The sequence below is a fragment of the Protobothrops mucrosquamatus genome, unplaced genomic scaffold (genome assembly GCF_001527695.2).
Source record: "Protobothrops mucrosquamatus isolate PMUCROS unplaced genomic scaffold, P.Mucros_1.0 scaffold1186, whole genome shotgun sequence".
In the NCBI taxonomy this organism is placed as follows: domain Eukaryota; kingdom Metazoa; phylum Chordata; class Lepidosauria; order Squamata; family Viperidae; genus Protobothrops; species Protobothrops mucrosquamatus.
Window position 1 is genome coordinate 1 of NW_015387399.1, and position 17,835 is coordinate 17,835.

General features: G+C 35.7%; 2 protein-coding genes across 2 annotated transcripts; one reads left to right on the top strand and one right to left on the bottom strand.

Moving 5' to 3' along the window:
- Positions 1-988: 988 nt before the first annotated feature.
- On the top strand, positions 989-1,651 carry TOMM70 (translocase of outer mitochondrial membrane 70; the record flags this gene model as incomplete). The annotated part of the gene is made up of 2 exons (XM_015820817.1): positions 989-1,111; positions 1,498-1,651. Coding segments are annotated over 2 exons (277 nt in total), but the record flags the coding sequence as incomplete, so codon positions are not given.
- Positions 1,652-5,989: 4,338 nt separating this feature from the next.
- On the bottom strand, positions 5,990-17,567 carry NIT2 (nitrilase family member 2). The gene is made up of 10 exons (XM_015820807.1): positions 17,500-17,567; positions 15,588-15,706; positions 12,856-12,976; positions 12,685-12,773; positions 11,167-11,260; positions 10,634-10,708; positions 8,547-8,625; positions 8,179-8,277; positions 6,690-6,745; positions 5,990-6,197 (listed from the first exon to the last, which is right to left on the bottom strand). The coding sequence occupies exons 1-10, from the start codon at positions 17,525-17,527 to the stop codon at positions 6,106-6,108; spliced, it is 852 nt and encodes a 283-aa protein (XP_015676293.1). The 5' UTR covers positions 17,528-17,567; the 3' UTR covers positions 5,990-6,105.
- Positions 17,568-17,835: the final 268 nt, after the last annotated feature.

Below are 17,835 nucleotides of genomic sequence, written 5' to 3' on the forward strand. Positions count from 1 at the left end.
TATTATTTTTTCTCTCTCAAATATAATGACACCATGAACTTGAATTTAGAATGCCAGTTTGGTAGATCTGTGTGCAGTGACAGAAAGGATCCAATATTCAAGGACCTTTCTTTCTAGAAAATGACAAGTAGTCCCTAACTTATGACCATTCCTTTAGCAACTGTTCAGTTATGGTGGCATGAAAAAAGTGACTTACAACCAGTTCTTGAACTTACAACCATTGCAACGTTCCCATGGTCACATGATCAATGTTTGGGCACTTAGCATTTACAATGGTTGCCGCGTCCTGGGGTCACATGATACCCATTTGCAATCTTCCCTGCCAGCTTACGATAAAGTCAATGGGGGAAGTCATTGACGGCAACAAAAATGCCATAAAATTGGTCGTGACTCACTTACTGCCCATATTACTTAGTGACAAGTTCCAGTCCCAGTTGGGGTCATACGTCGAGGACTGCCTGTAGAACCTTTTTGAAGTTTTTTAGCCAGAAAAAAGGAGATGAAGGAGATATATAAAGTGATGCTTAGTATGGAGAAAAGTGAATGGAGAGAAGCTTTTATCTCTCATTTTCAAAACACTACAACTGGGGTCATCCAGTGAAGCTGTACAGAAAGAGATTTAGATTAGATAGAACAAAATATATACTTACATGATCCTGTAAAGTTCGTCACTGCAAGAGTTTCATGATGATCGGTAACAGTAGTTTTAAAAGGAGAATGGGTAAATTCATGGAGGGCAAACCTGTCTGTTGTTATTTTGATTCATTGGTTATTTTGTATAAATATTCCACTGAATACCAATGCTTGTGAAATTATAGCAAAAATAGGGACATGTTTAGATTTCTGTTTCATCTAAAAGGTATCTGATTGGCTATTGTGAAAATGAATCCAAGCCTGATTCAGCAGGACTATTCTTATGTTAGTCATTTTCATGCACATGAGTTGTAGGATAAACATTTACTATTGATCTGTAATGATTTTTTTCCAGTTTACTTCAGCTTCAGTGGAAGCAAGATTTAGATAAAGGTTTGGAACTTATAAGCAAAGCTATTGAAATTGATAACAAATGTGATTTTGCATATGAAACTATGGGGACAATTGAAGTGCAAAGGTAAATATATTTTTCAAGTTTGGCATCTAAAATTCTGAATTATTGCTGTAGAGTTTATGTATTAGATTCACTTACTGTATGGTTAGTTCAGGCAGAGTTGAAAGAACTTTTTGTGGTTATATTGTACAAATTTTCCCATTATGAATTTAAAGATAACAAAATGTTTTCATAGTCTTTCTTAGATCAGATGTGCCTAATCATTGAGCTTTTTTGGAGGTGGCCCTGCAGCTGTTCCCAAAATTTTATAATTTATATTTTTTAATGTCTTATTAAACCTCATATCAGTTGTAGACTATTTTTAAACTTTAAACGTATGTGACTGACTTCTATTTGTTGCTGTATCAGTCTTTGCTTCTTTCTTTATAATACATTTTTCACTATTGCAGGGGCAATCTGGACAAAGCCATTGAAATGTTCAACAAAGCTATTAATCTAGCCAAATCAGAAATGGAAATGGCTCACCTCTATTCACTCTGTGATGCTGCTTATGCCCAGACAGAAGTTGCTAAAAAATATGGATTGAAGCCACCAACATTGTAAAAAAAAAAAAAAAAAAAAGGAGGGGAATGATCTTTTACAAAGTAAAGCTGCCCACTTCAGCCTAGTCCTAAAGACACTGTTGCAGTGTGTTGAATGGTGGAAGTTACTTTTTTTTCTGTTTGTGCTGTTGTAATTCTGTTAAATGTTTAGGTGTTGTGGGAATGGCTATTCAAGAAAGGAAGCAATTCCCCCCCTTGCCCTCCCCCCATCAAATAATTGTTAGAGGAAAAACAAAATTGCAAGGGGATCAAATCTTATTTTGGCCATGCAAATAAAAATCTTCCTGACACATTTTTTTTAGGGTAACTGTTGTGAATGACTGGTTCTAACCACAAGAGTGTTATACAATATGCTGTTCTGTTGATTTTAACAATAGTGCCGTGTATTTTATATATATAAGAATCCTTTTTCATTATTTTAGGTTTGGGGAAACAATAAAAATTGTGAATTGTTTGATGGGGACGATTTTGTGGCAATAGGTACTGAAGCTTTTTTTTTTTCCCAAAAAAAGATCCCATATGCAAACATTTCTTTACTTCCTTTTGGTTTCTGTTTCATATGAGACAGTGGCTAAATTGATTTCAGGGCACTGCTCTCGTAAATAGTTTGTAAAACTTGTACAAAGACTTGAAAGCTCATTTGCTGTCACATGAGGGTATTCTGTGTTTCAAAAGCAAATTATTTTGATTTGAAATTGGAAAGAGTTTTATTATTGAACAGTTTTTCAAACCAACAATAGCAAAATTTCATAGTCACTACCTAAGAGATTCTGGAACTGTTCAAAACAATATGCTACAATTACTGCGTCATACAAGTAAGAGTTTAGAGCCTTGGAATGAAGCTTCGTTCAAAGACTCTTATTTGGAAACTATAGTTTATTCTTTCAGTAAACAATATTTTCTTGTATTGATAGTACAGCAAACAAAGTTTGTAATTCTGTTTAAACAGTCTCAGTCTGAATTGGAGTACTTAGAAAATTAAATATTCTGTTATCAATTGCTCCAATGTTGTTGGAAATTCAATCCATAATTCTTGTAGTGCTATTTCAATTATCTGAAATTCATTGAATATCTGAAATACATTTGAGTATTCCTTCATTGGAATTTCTTTTTGCCACCAATGCAAAATAAAATCATACTTACAATTTCTTCTCCCAAAGATTGTTGTCTTTTTCACTTACTAAAAGATGGTGGCTGAACTGGAATGATTGAGCAAAGTCAAATAATACTCAATGTTCAAATTAGAATTTCAGTACTTTTTTAAAAAGCAGTGCATTGAAATTTTATTTCCTACATCTCCGTCTCCATTTCCCTGCTATGACTGCATCATATTTTCAAAGGGGTTTTTATTTGCATGGCTATACAGGCACTTTCCCTTGAAAACAACGAAGAATTAAGCATGTGTGATCTAATACTAGCATTCCGAATTATCAGAATTTTGCCTGTTATTCAGATATTTGAAGCTGCACTGAAACTGCATATGATTCTTTTTGTAAATGACTTATACATGTAAAGTCACCAAATAAATATTATGTTCAGATATCTTTATACATCTGTGGTCTAGGGTATTGGTTAAAGAAATTTTACCGTAATTGGGTAAAGAAAATGTACTAGAAGCTGTTGCAGAAATGAAATTAATGAAACTTCTAAAATTCTGTTTATTTTCTTTGCTGAAATTTGGGGAGAAAACCTTTTCTATATTAGGGGTGAGTTTCAGCCTTGAAATACCCCAATTGTGAGTATAGATTATAATTTTCTTCAAAGTGTGAAATTGAATATTTCAAAAGACATATCTCAGTATTCTGGCTGTTTTAACATTGCCACTAAGCTGTTTTATGACTTATGATTGGGCTGTATTTTTCAGAATTTTTACAACCCAGCATGTGCAATAGCAAGGACCAATTATGTCCCTGCAGCTCTGAATATAGGGGGATATGGGAATAAAGTGTGTAAAAGAAAGAAACAAGTATATGCTGGACAGAAGAATATTAATAGTCATACAACCTTCTCATCTATTTGATAAGTTGCTATTTTTTTTAAAAAAAATGTTATAAACTAGACTTCAAATGGACAAATCAATGGATTCTATTAATGTTTTATTTTGCTGTCAGATAGTGCAGAGGCTGTGTGTTTGTTTGTGTGTATATACACACACACACACATCACATTGATAATGCTGCTGAAGGTTATATAAAGACTATTCTACAACATAAGGGTTGATTTGTTGTACATTAATATTACTCATGCAATTAAGAAGCATCATAAGCCACCATTTTTTGACCAGAAGACATTCTTACAAACAAGCTTAAATTTTATTTTAAAGATTTATATGGCCACCAATCTTAAGTAACTCTGGGTGACTTAAAACAATAATAAAACCAATAAATATTAAAAAATAAAAACTCTGCACCCCAATTGTCCCCTGGAGATTCTCCATAGCAGGCTCATCTCTCTTTCCATGCCTCCCACCCATACAATTCCAGCACCTCAGTAAAGAAAAAGAAAAAAAGCCAACCAATTTTAATGGTCTTCTGAAAGGCTAGAAGGGTGGAGACCTGTCAAATCTCCAGCAGGAAGATGTTCCACAAGGTAGGAAAGCAGTTGCTCGCAGACAAGCAAAACTAAAAAAGCTAAAAAAAGGATCCTACAGTACATAGGCCAGTAATGGCGACCTTTTAGAGACCGAGTGCCCCAAAACTGGTCCCACCCCTGCTCCACCCCCCTGCCCCGCCCCTGCCCCCCCATCCCCTGCCCCGCCTGCCCACAGGACCACGCACTGCCTCCAGGGCCCATTGCAGATCGCCCAGGCAGCCCAGCAGCGCTATGGCGGCCACACCCTCTGCCCGCGCCCTGCAGCATCAACTGCATGATGGGGGCAGAGTCTTGTCTATGCTGCCTGGCTGCCATGTCCTTGGCTGCGATACTCTGTGTGGGCCACGCTCGTTGGCGACTCTCCTTCAGGGGGGCTGCTGGAGAGGGGGTCACGGGGGGAGGCAAGGCTGGGGCAATGGCACGTGTGCCCACAGAGAGGGCTCCGAGTGCCGCCTCTGGCACCCGTGCCATAGGTTCGCCACCACTGACATAGGCCAAAGATATATTTTTAAAAAGTGTAAGAAAACCTGAAGACAGCTATTATGGAAACTTAAAAGTTAATTGTACTATCTGGCTTGTAATTGGTGATTGAGTGACCAAGACAGTTTATTTAAAGCACTAAATATGTGCAGTCTAGGCAGCTGGAATGAGTTCATGATGTTCCAAACCATAAACCATTCCCAGTTTTGAGTATAATTTAAGGGGAGGAAGAGGTTCAGAACATCTTTGGAATGACCAGAATGGTAGGTTTATTAACTGGACTATAATGCCCACATTTCTAAATGGTTCTCTAGATAGAACTATCTGAATTATTGATGAAAACTGAATTGTAGCTTAAGTTCATTCCTTGGCTATCAACTTCCAGATGTGGAACCATCCCAGATTTGGATAAAACTATTCCTGTAATGAGGTTTAATCTGATGGAAAGGAACCAGGGAGAATTTATGGATAGCTGCAGCTGCTCAAAATACAAGCTCTTCTGGGTCAGTTGGGGTGTATACTTTATATACGTTTTGGAATGTGGAAGTAACAAGAAGGTAACAGAGGCACTCTTTGAATCTTTTAATGTTTGGGACTTCTGAGAGACAGCATGCCAAAACTGCTTCTTTAGATAATAACTCAAATCTTTTTGAAGAATGTGTTTATTCAATCATTAAAAACAGCCCATTTAAAGCCATGTCCAATAATCACTACTGAAGCAGAGATCTAAATGACACTTGCCATTAATTAATTAATTAATTCATGTAAGGTGTCTGCAAAATTAAAGGATTTAAAGTGCTTTGCAGTCTGTTCAGAGCTTTCACATTGACCAAATGTATCTGATTTGCAAGCAACTGACTAAATCTTAATGTAAACGATTCTTGTACACAATAGCTCCACGTAAGAACTGGATGAACATTGTTGAGACTTGCATGATGCTTCAAAAGTATCTTCAAAATACTGTTGGGGGAGTTTAGCTAATTTAATCTCTGATTATTTTTCATAAAATCAAATAAATACCATACTTCAAAAGAAGCATGCATTTGATAATTTTCAGAAGTAACCAATTTAGGTCAACTAACAAAAAAGGAAACGTTCTGCTTTTACCCAATGTATTATTTTGGTAAAAAATATATTCTCCAAAATAGAGCATTTGTTGATGTGACTGATTATTATTCCATTTTCATAAAAATATTTTTATATGTGTCAGAAAAGTTTATAATGCAATACAAAATGTCCAAAAATTGCACAGACTAAGAAAAATTTAAGCTCAAAGTCTCACCATTATATGATCATTTTAATTATCTATAATTTGATTTACTAGTTAATTACACTGAATTAGTTAATAATAGCTATTAGAAAATGTGCCAGTCCGAATTAGAATCATACAATTTTTGCTTCCACAGTGTAAAGATCAGATCGTTTCTGGGAAAGAATGGGGATTTGTTCACGGATTTCTTCAGCCTTCTTTAAGTCTGTATATAAAAAAATAAAGCCATATTAATCCCAATTCTGTTTATTTCTCATATCAATATGATTAGGCAGCAAGTAGCTTGAACACAATTCCTGCCAACCACTCATTAAAGCATCTGTATTTTTCATGTGTGGTCAAAATAAAAGCCATCCCCTAGGAGCCATATGATCCTAGAAAATGATGCATGCTTTAATGAATTACAGAAAAGAGCTGCATTTGTGTTCCAGCTACTTCTGATGTATACTCAAGCAAATATGTAGCAATGCAATGACTTGGTATCTAATACTGTATATTTACATCTTTATAAGGCAAATCTTAACAGATTGAACTATTATAATTGCTGCACCTCTTACAGCTGAAAAGTTCTTAAATGACTTCACTGTCATAACCTGAATATGATAAATATTCCAACTAATAGGCAGAAAACTGAAACAGAACTTAAGCTAATTTACAAGAGCCTCTATAAAGATTTAAATTAGTCCTATCAACTCACCTATTTCTGCATAGACAATTGTTTCTTCAGTGCCAGCTTTGACTATAACTTCACCCCTAAAAGGGAAAGTAAAAGTTTAACAAATTGTGTATTGCCATAGTGAGTGTGGCCTTAGTGATTTCTTAATCCCCTGCTGGTCTTCAGGGTCACTTCCTGGAACTGTTCTAGAAATTTACTTCTTTGGCACTTTTATGTTCTCATGAATGGCGATTGAAAAACAGGAAAGACACATTATTCAAGGAACAGAAATTGGCAAAAATCACTTCCTCAGAGTTGCTTCTTGTTAACAGAATTTAACTGCATTTGTTCAAAGTTGATAACAGAATTATGGAAGATGAAAAGACAGAATGTGCTTTCAAGTCCTATACAATTCTTCCTTTCTTGTTAAAGGTAAAGATAACCACAGGATCAATGTACTTCAGTTTAAGGCAATCTTTCCCATCCTGATATAACCGTGATGTGCTGAAATAAGTCCTTCCAAATGGTAGTCCTAATGTACTTGATGGTTCATGAAGATTGATCTAAAGTAATATTACAGATCAGGAATGTGTGAATATGTTCCACATTTGTTATTATCTTACTGGATTTCACAACTTCAAGCTGTGGACTTGTAAGCCTCAGCTTTCTATGAGGTATCTAAAAGCTGTCTATTTTGCACTGATATTTCAAAGCAGAAAGGAACTGGAATGAACCTATCATTTCAAGGCTTATAAAGCATTGATCTTCATTTTCCAGCTAATGAAAAAAAGAGCAAGTGTTAGCATTTAAAAGGTAACAGGCAAGTGTGCTAAAATTCAGCTTAGACAAGATAAAAACTTTTTACAATATGTAAAATCTGACCTGTTTAAGTATTTTAAACTTCTTGTACTTATTAACTGTATTTTGATTTTCTGATAACACAGAAGATTGTAAAGCAGTATGTTCTGAAGTAATGTAGGCTTGGACTTAGATACTGAAATGCATTGCCATATCTTTCTCATACGCATCTCCCTTTTTTCCTGTACTGTTGGAAGATATTACTAAAAATAATGGTACAAAATTGATACTTTCATCAAAGGTTTAATAATCATTTTTCATTTTACGAAACAAAATTAGTCAAAAATAATATGAAACATATTATCAGGCATGGAGATTTTTCAAATGATTAAAAAGAGAATGGAATACCTAAATCTGTTGCCAGCCATGTCATTAAAAATACATGCAATATAATTTTTAAAAAGTAGCAATTATCGTCACATGTACCTAAACCTGGCATAAAGAATGTTCAAACATTATCTCTATGGTGCCTTAGAAAAATTTGTATCTTTGCCCTGGTCACTAAAGATTTCCTCCCTCCATTTTGTTTGAATTCACAGATAACCTCGTCAAAGGATAATTTTTACTTCAAATGTTTTTTTTTTAATAACGTTACTGTACATTTTAATTTGGTAATTAATCGTGTCTTGTTGGTTGTAATATATTAGTGGAAGACATTTGTTTTCTTACTTACCATGGACTTACTACTGTACTATGTCCCCAAGCCACATAAGATCCTGTCTCATCCCTAGCAGGAGATGCAGTTGCTACATAGACCTGATTATCCACAGCTCTGCCAAAAAGGGAAAGAAAGAGTATCAGCCTACTAGCCCTTTCAGGCAGAGTTAAAAATGTGGCACTTGGAGTTTTTTAATTCAATAAAATTAATCAGCAAACACTATATTAGATCACAAGTGTCTAAAATAACATCAAATGAGATAACATAGTTTGAGTTTAAATTTTAAAAAGGTTAAATGCAATAACCAAGAGTTACAACAGAGAGAGCCATTTCAATGTAACAAATGTAGGAAAGAGTGTAGGCTCAAATAAATGGATTCTCACCGGCCTCTTTGCAGCAGTTCCCAGTGGGCTGGTCCAGTTGTCAAGTTAAAAGCCCCTGGATATACTAGGAGTTTGCAACCTTAGTTCAAAAGGAAGATAGGATGACAATATGATCAGAAAGATAAAACATATGTAATAAAGAGTTATTGCTGTTGATTTGATACACTTTAGTCAACCCTTCTTTCTATTTGTATTCAATGGTTAGTCTGTAAAGTATATTTGAAAATATAATTTTAAGAAGTCAGTTTGCACCAAAACCTGCCAGATTAGAATTCCAAACTGATGATTGAAACTAAACTGATAATTGAAAACAATGGCTTGCTCCCGGGCCCAGGGTTGATGTTTATTTGTTTAAAGCCTCTATTTTTAGTTGTTTTTTTTCTAGTTTTGTACACTACCCAGTATCAACTGGAGATGGGCAACTAATAAATTTAAATAATCCTCCTTCCCACTAAAAATGCCCAAATTGGTGAAACTATAGAAAACATTTAGTTGCTTAGAAAAATACATTTACCATTTTAATTCCTAAGGAATGAAACAGAATAGGAAACCTGGCCTATCTACTCTATTATTTTTTTAAAAAAACTCTAAATTGACGGGAATAACCACATTCCACCTGACTTCTAGAAAAGACCCCTTGAGATGACGCTTTGATTTGCCAATGGAATGATTGCCATTTTGAAGCAGAAAATCTAATAGAACTAGTTCTAATTCTATTCAATTGCAGCACAAATCAGGGTAATTTATACTTGATAATGCGTGCAGCTAGAGGTGAAAAATATCAGCCTTTCCCTATCTGAAACCAGTGTCGTAACTCATGCCACACATTGAAAAACAGGAAGCTCATCTAAACTTTATTTAGACAATTTGGATGCAATGGGAAAAATTTCTAAAGTAATCTAATTGAGGCATATAAAAAAGGCAAAACAAAGAGGCTTCAATATCATTTAATGAGAAAAATAACAAATTATGTAAATTAAATTTGTATTTCACAGATATTTGAGAAGAATGGACATCACTCCTTCAAATGGTACATTATATCAACACTGAATATACATATTTTAATACCTATAATCCACACGTTTGCTAATTTTTTCAAGATATTGGTGTTCTCATTCAATCTTTCTCAGATAAGAGCACCAAATCCTGGCTGATTTTAATTCTTTATTATTAATCTATTAAAATATTATTTGGGCTTAAGTGGTTATGTGTTCCACGATACACACACAGAACTGTCAATCGTAAATATTGTCTATAAAAGTTTGACAACAATGTAGTGCTCCATATAAAAAAAAGGACAGGGCACCATTCATCTCTATATTGCTAAAGCAGACACCCAAGAAACAAGCATATTCTAATTCTGGAAGATAAAATATTTCACACTTTGACAAAAAAGTGTCCTCATCATGTCACGTGCCTTGTGGAATAACACTCCATTGGTCATAGATATGAATGGTCTCAACACTATAGGCCAGTGGTGGCGAACCTATGGCACGTGTGCCAGAGGTGGCACGCGGAGCCCTCTCTGTGGGTACACGCCATCACTGGCCTAATGTGGGGCTCTAAAAGTTCGCCATCACTGGCCTAAGGCCAGCCAGCCTGGAGCCGCCATTGGGGAGCCCACCATCCCACCCACCAGAAACCCCCTGGATCTCCCCCAACCCTGCCCGGCTCCCACAGGTGTCCCTCCCCATAAGCAACATCAAGGTGGCCACGCCCACCCAGGCCATGCCCACCCAGTCTGCCATGACTACTGCAGCCACCCGGCACCCAGCGATACATAAGTGGGTTTTGGGTTGCAGTTTGGGCACTCGGTCTCTAAAAGGTTCGCCATCACTGCTATAGGCCTTTGGGAAAGTGATGAAGACCTGCCTTTTCCCCAAGCACTGGGACCAGGCTGTTAATGAAGCTCTGGCATGGTTATATGGTTTATGAATAAGAGATATTTTTACTGGATCCTCAAATTTATTTGATTTGATAATCATGTAGTGTTTTTATCCTTATTTGTTGCACAGGGTTTCTCTAGTACATGAATAGCTATATGCATTTAATTTAATAAATAAATTAAGAGATTTTCTCAACTTTACCTTTCTGGGTGTAGATTTGAGCTAGTTCAGGAAATCGGATGTCATAACAAATGCCAATTCCTATTTTACAGTAAGCTGCATCAAAACAAGATATGCAAGACATTTGTTATTACTACAGATCAACACTGATGTCTCTAGAAATGCAAAACAAAATGTATAAAGTATTTATTATGTCAGAGGAAGAGAATTTTGGTTTTTAATGTCCATATAATAAGCTTGCTCTGAATCACAAATTTCATATCAAGAATTAGTTTTCACCGATTCATATCTTTTTACTAAAAATAGGATTATGCAAATGAGTAATTACATACAGAGAAATTTAGAGTATCTTTTCCAACACCACGAGATACGTTAAACATTTATAATGGTACATTTGACCATAATTTATAATCAAATATGAAGGAACAACTGAATGTACATTAGAAATAAATGTTAAATCTGAATAAAATCTTAACTTTAGAAAAAAAAATATTAAAAAAAATATCTGAAAATGAATGAGTTTTCACTGCCAAAACCAAAGTTTCTTTACTTACATGTATCCAATACAGAAAACTTGTCACCTGCACTCAGAGTTTCTGATTCCTGGAATTGGATTTTTCCAGGCACATTAATGTCAAACAAATGAATCTGTTTTAAAATTGAAGACAATTCTTGTTTAAAGATCCATTAATTGCATATTATCTGCACAAATTCATAGAATGGTACATTGAATATATACCTTCCAACTACTACTGTACTATGCCAGACCATCAACTTTACAATTAAACACCGAGAAAAGCTTTGTCCAGGAATAAACGATCAATCACTAAGCTGAAAGATGACACTGGCACATTGAGAGTCAACCATTTTGGTCCTCGCTTCTTGTGAGTAGTAAACGTTTCTATTAAATCTGTACTAAATAGTAGTTTCAGATAAACTTGAAGCCAGTGGTCTGGAAAAAAGTATGGTTTTTAATTACAAGATTTTGACTTTTGGCAGATATTTATGGAAACAAGGCAGCTAGATGCCAGAAAGTACAAGAAATTCATGCACTTCTCAACTAAAGTACACTTTGTCTTAATGCAGCTATATGTACAAACCAATATAGAGTGTCAAATAATAATGTGTACACAAACAACACATCATTTAGATCACTTGAAAAGGTTTAACTTTCAGAAAGCACCACAGAAGTTTTGTTTAATGGATATGACTACTGGTTAAATTACAATGTCATTCCACCAGCTCTTCCTAGAAATAATTAAGCCAGGATTACTGCAACAGTAAATAATTCACTGGTTAATATAGTTAACAAGGAGTGGATGATTGGGACAGAGCAGAACATTGAAATGTTCTTGTTTTTCTGTGTTACTTCTTTAATACACGTGCACACTAATCTCTGTTACATAATCTATGTTAATTATTACTCTTGGAAGTAATCTCTTATACGTTGGGAGAAGTCAGAGATAATTAATATCACTTCTTAGTTTTGTTTAAGATTTCCCATTTATAGCAGTAAATACAAAAATATTTCCACAAGGTAAATTTTCAGTTTATAGCTTTAGCCTAAATCTCTACTATTATCACTGTCATACAAGTCATAAAGGAAATAAAACTATATGATATTTGACAGCATAGGGAAAGGAACAAATGCCCCTAGACTCAGATGCAGTCAATTTAAATCCAGATATGGAAATGGACACGGGAGACCTTAAGCTCTTCTGTGAAATTTAGAGCCTCTGCTAAGTTGCAGATTCTCAAGCTAAACTCCAGTATTTTAAAATGTTGGTTCGTACTTATGACCATTACTATTTCCCCAAAGTCATGTAATCACCTTTTCCAACCTTTTGACAAGCATAATCAATGGGAAAGCCGGATTCACTTAAGAATCATGTTGCCAACGTATCAGCTGCAGTGATTCACTTAACAATTGTGGCAAGAAAGTTTATTAAATGGGGCAAAATTCACTTAATAGATGTCTCACTGAACCACAGAAATTTTGGGGTCAACTGTTGTCGTAAGTCGAGGACGACTACCTGCAATGTTGTCAAACTGCAAACAAGATTTTTTTTTACCTTTCTATATTTAGCTAACATAGTGCCATCAGGACCAAAAGCTGTACATGTATTATACAATTTTCCTGCATCCTCTTCTGGAATAGAACCTGTTAAAGCAAAGATGATTATTTAGTCAAATAAATAGGCTGTATTTATATACAAAAATAAACTTTAAAAATAGCAATTTACCTCCAATGAGATATATGCCACATTCCTTTGCAATTTCTGAGAGCTTGTGTGTGCAGTCTCCAGGAATTTTCTCTGCATATTCTGGAAAATATTTTGTGCCATAGGGACAATTGAAACATTCCTAGAATGAGAACCAAAATAAGTCAGACATATTTAAAGAATATATCTTTTTTTAAAAGTAACATAAAAATATAAAACACAAAAATGACTGAACTGATATTGGAATTATACAAACCTGGTTTACATAATATGTAAAGTCATAATGCATTATAAATCATGAGTGACAAGCAGTATGATGTAGCAAAAGCACTTAGAGTTATATACCACTTCACAGTGCTTTACTGCCCTCTCTAAGCGGTTTACAGAGTCAGCACATTGCCCCCAACAATCTGGGCCCTCATTTTACCAACCTTGGAAGGAAGACTGAGTCAACCTTGAGCCGGTGAGACTCGAACTGCCGAACTGCTAGCAGCCAGCAGTCAGCGGAAGTAGCTGCAATACTGCATTCTAACCACTGCGCTACCTCAGTGTAGCAATTAAGTTGCTTACCTAGAAACAAAGAAACTGGGAATTCTTGGACTCTCTTAGGCATAAAAGCTGACTGTATGACTTAGAGCCAGTAATTCTTATCAGCCCAATTTATCTCATGTTTGTTATTGTGAGGAAAATAGGAGGTAGGAATATCAGGTATGTTTACTGCCTTGAGTTTATGTGTGTGCTTGTGTGTGTGTATGTAGAAACCAAAGCAGAATAAAAATATAATACACTTCACTACAGTACAAGTAGTCCTTGATTTATGACAGGTAGCTTAGTGATAGTTGAATGTTACAATCGACCCCCAAAAACGGACTAACAACCCAATTTTGAAGTTGCAACATTTGCTCCCTGGTCACATGACCCACTTTTACAGTAGCGTGCAGTCATGTGACAATTTGTTTTTGCCAGAAACCGACATTTAGTTCTAGTTTCCAGCAAAAACTACCCTATAGCAAACAATGGGTTCACTTAATGACTACCATATTTGTTTAATGACCGCTGTAAAATTAGGTTAGTCACATGGGTGACCCAATTTACAATTATGATCAGCAGGCTCTATTATGGTCATAAGTCAAGGACTACCTGTATGAATAAGCTTCTAGGGCTTTACACAGCACAATAAGCCATAATATGATGTGTTTGGCTTAATAGCTAAGAGAACACTTAACCTCAAAACCTACATTATAGCTTAGCCTGATCTATAAATTTAGACTTCAAGATATTATGAGCAAATAATTCTGCTATTCCAAGAAGCAGACCTTGTTGCTCAGCTGAGATCTCTAATTGGACGGACATGGAGGTATTTATTTATTTATAAAATTTATTGGCTGCCCATCTTACTATAGGGTAACTCTGGGTGGCTTACAGTTACATCTTAATTAAAATATAAAATGTTAAAACCAAACCTTGCAACCAAAGACACATGGGGAGGGCAGGGGAGGAGGGGGACAGGGAGGTGGAATCTGTTATTACTCAATCAATACCCCACTGGAGCCGCAAGCCAACTGGCCTAGCCATGTCTTTAGGCCCTTACAAAAAGATAGGAGGGTTGGGGCCAACCTCACATCGGAGGGGCAGGGTGTTCCAGAGGGCAGGAGCAACAGCAGAGAATGCCCTCCTCCTGGACTCCGCCAACCGGAATAATCGGGCTGACAGAACTCACAACATGCCTCCTCAGCCGGCATGAGTGGTATGGGCCAATCCCAGGGGAGTGAGATGGTCCCGCAAGTAACTTGGATTCATACCATGAAGGGCTTTAAAGGTGATCACCAATACCTTGAATTGCACCCAGAAGCAGACTGGTAATCAATGCAGCTCACAGAGCAGTAGTGTCATTTGAGGTGCAGTCAACAAGCATCTGGCTGATTGGCCTCTTTTAGGCATAAAAACTGCTGCATGATTTTGGGCCAGTAATATATAAGGCCTTGGATTTTGGCTACATCTGATAAAAGTTCTTTCAACTTCACTCAGCAGAGCCAGAGATAAGCACTTTCAACAAATGTGAAAACTCATTTGGGTCACAGGTATTACTCAATTGTCTTCCTCCCCCCTACATTATAACCCAGTTTGCCTACTATCACTGCAAATGAAATTGTAATATTCACTTGAAGCCAAAATGAAACCCATTTTTAAATCAAAATAAACTGTCCATATTCCCAAAATATTTGTCACATGGCCGAGAAAAATATCACACAACCACCGAATTTAAACAAAACATCTGGAAAGAGGCCCAGTGCTCTTCAGCAAAGCAACAAAATATCAATTTAAAAATGTGTGAAAAATACAATATTATAAAACAAGAAAGGAAAAATGCTTTAAAAACATAAAATGCTGTAATTTTGCAAATACAACTAGTATGAAAAACATTGAAATTTCAATTATACAGGAGTAATGGGTCCTGAACTTGGTATGCAGTCTTTAAATTAGTGGATTTAAGGTGCCTTGATTCAAACATTGTTGTGCTATGAAGGTGATAAATCAACAGACAGGATAGTTTTAGTAGTATATAGATGTAGAGATACTGTAGCTGTAGCTGTTAGTGTTTATCTAAAGGCCAATTTTAATATTCATTCTAATCTTTGAAAGAAATCCCTAACTATGCCAGGGAGAAAAAGTAAGCACCAAATGTAAGGCTCAAGAACAATAAAAAAAATATCTGAATTTGGAGAGTAATTTTTGAAAAAAGTTATACGCACTGGCAGAATTACAATTTTTGCTCCTTGCCCTGCTGCAGTTCTCACAAGTCTACAGGCTCTGTTCAAGTTGTCTGTTTTGACAGCAGACACATGGAGCTGGATGAGTGCTAAACGAAAATCTAAAGGTAAAAAAAAAGGTAAAGGTTCAACTATGAAGAAAAACATTTTTTAAAAAATCCTACCATCAATTTTTAATTAGAAAGATACACCTGCCTCCCACAACCACAAGCAACCTTAAAGAATTGGGGGAACCAAAGACCACGTTGTACAGGGATTGGAATCTCAATATAACTATGTAGCTAGACGGCACCAGGATGAAGAAACTGATGTAAAGAAAAAAGAAGGGTTAATTAGCACTCTTGATTAAAATAATAATTCTGCATCAGCCTAATCCCAACAACTAAAGCTTTGCTTTCACTTCCTTATATAAGTTGCGTTATAGTAGAATACAAGTTGAACATTAGCAAACTAGATCTATGATGCAGTTGTTAAAAAAACATGTTAGTAAAAATAGTTGGTGGTGAATTGAGCCTTTAAAAATAACAATATTACTATTTTAGGGCTTATACTATAGGAAACTGTGCTATCAATTTTGAGCAATCCTTACAAAAAGATTCTCCATCCTTAGCTTATCTGGTCACATGAGCAGAAGTAACCAAAAAGAATGAAGCATTCTGGTATCATTCCATGAGACCATCATCATAAAGTATTATTTCTTGAGAGCACAGTACTATAAAATTATTTTAGTTTAAGGTTTTCCAAAATTTCAGATATTAAAAAAAGTTCCAAAGCATCTTTATGAACTTATTGAACCATAATTTACAAAACTGGCAGAATAGCAGAATTGCCTATCACCAATGTTTTCCTCCACCTAAACCCTATGGCATAAATACTATTGTGTAGACTTACTTCTTAGTATTTCATAACTGGAGTCCAAATGAGCAAACTGAGTAACACATTTAACATTATAACTCATTGCACTGTAATTGAGAGCTGTAAGACATGCCAAATCTCAAATTGCTCCAGTTAGAGGATAAGTTAATTTTTAGTATTAAATATTAATATTAAATAGAGATAAGTTCATTTAAAATATTACTGTAAATGAGAGGCAGTTTATTGTAGTGTTAGGATATCAGGAGACCACCTTAGCTATGAAGCCAATTGAGTGATCTTGGGCCAGTCACTGTCTTTCAGTCCCTAAGATGAGGCAATGACAAACCACTTCTGGAAAAAAACAAACGCTTGCAAAGAAAACTGCAGGGACTTGTCCAGGCAGACTATGTGAATCAGATCTGATTGAATGGAAGAAAAAAAAAACCTTTACTAACATAGTTATAAAACTGGGAATTACACAATACAAACCACATCCATACACGTGAGCACACTTCCTTAAGGACTTTATTCCATGCATCTAAAGTGTAGACTGATTCATGAAAGTTATTATGATAATAAATTGATTTCTGTATTTGCTAAGGGTTTTTTTCTTTATAGTAAATGCAAAAAACTAACATGAGTATTCATTGAAGTTATCCAAAATTACCACCAAAAAACCCAAAATAGAGTACTTTAAGGTAATATAGAAAAGATGTTCCTAAACAGAAACAGTACCTATTTTTTAAAAAAATTTAAATTGCTCCCCTCACTCGCAACCAAGACAGGACAAGCAGGACCACTGCACGACTACAGCTACATGCATGAGACCTACATACAACCTACATAAAATTGCACTGACAGGTCTCTAGTTAACTTTGTTTAAAAATTAGACACAAAGGAACACAGCACCTCTGCAAAAGGCAAGCCTAAGGCCAAAGACAAAGTTTCTCTTCTCTTTTAGCCCCCCCCCCCCTTTGTTAAGCGTTCAGCGGAAACTAAACTACCTGAGCACACAATCCTTGTAGGAAAAATTACTCACTGGCCATGGCTCCTTTCACCAGCTGCATAACATTGATTCAGTAAGGTTTGCCGCTGTCCAGAAAAGGATTCTTAAGAGAACACAGCGCACGCTCAAAAGGAGCAAGGGCTTCTAGGAAATGTAGTTCTTTTGGAACATTTATTTCCCGGTTTTTAGCTATCTTATGTATGGGTCTACAACTCCCACAAGCCCTTGCTCTTTAATAGTGTCTCTGAGAATGATGGGAGTTGAAGTCCGGTTTATTTGGTGGATTCCAGATTCTCTAACTTTGAAAAAGGGCTTTATTATTTTCTTCTTCCTTCCGCCGTTAGGCCTTTTTTAGTACAATATGTGCAA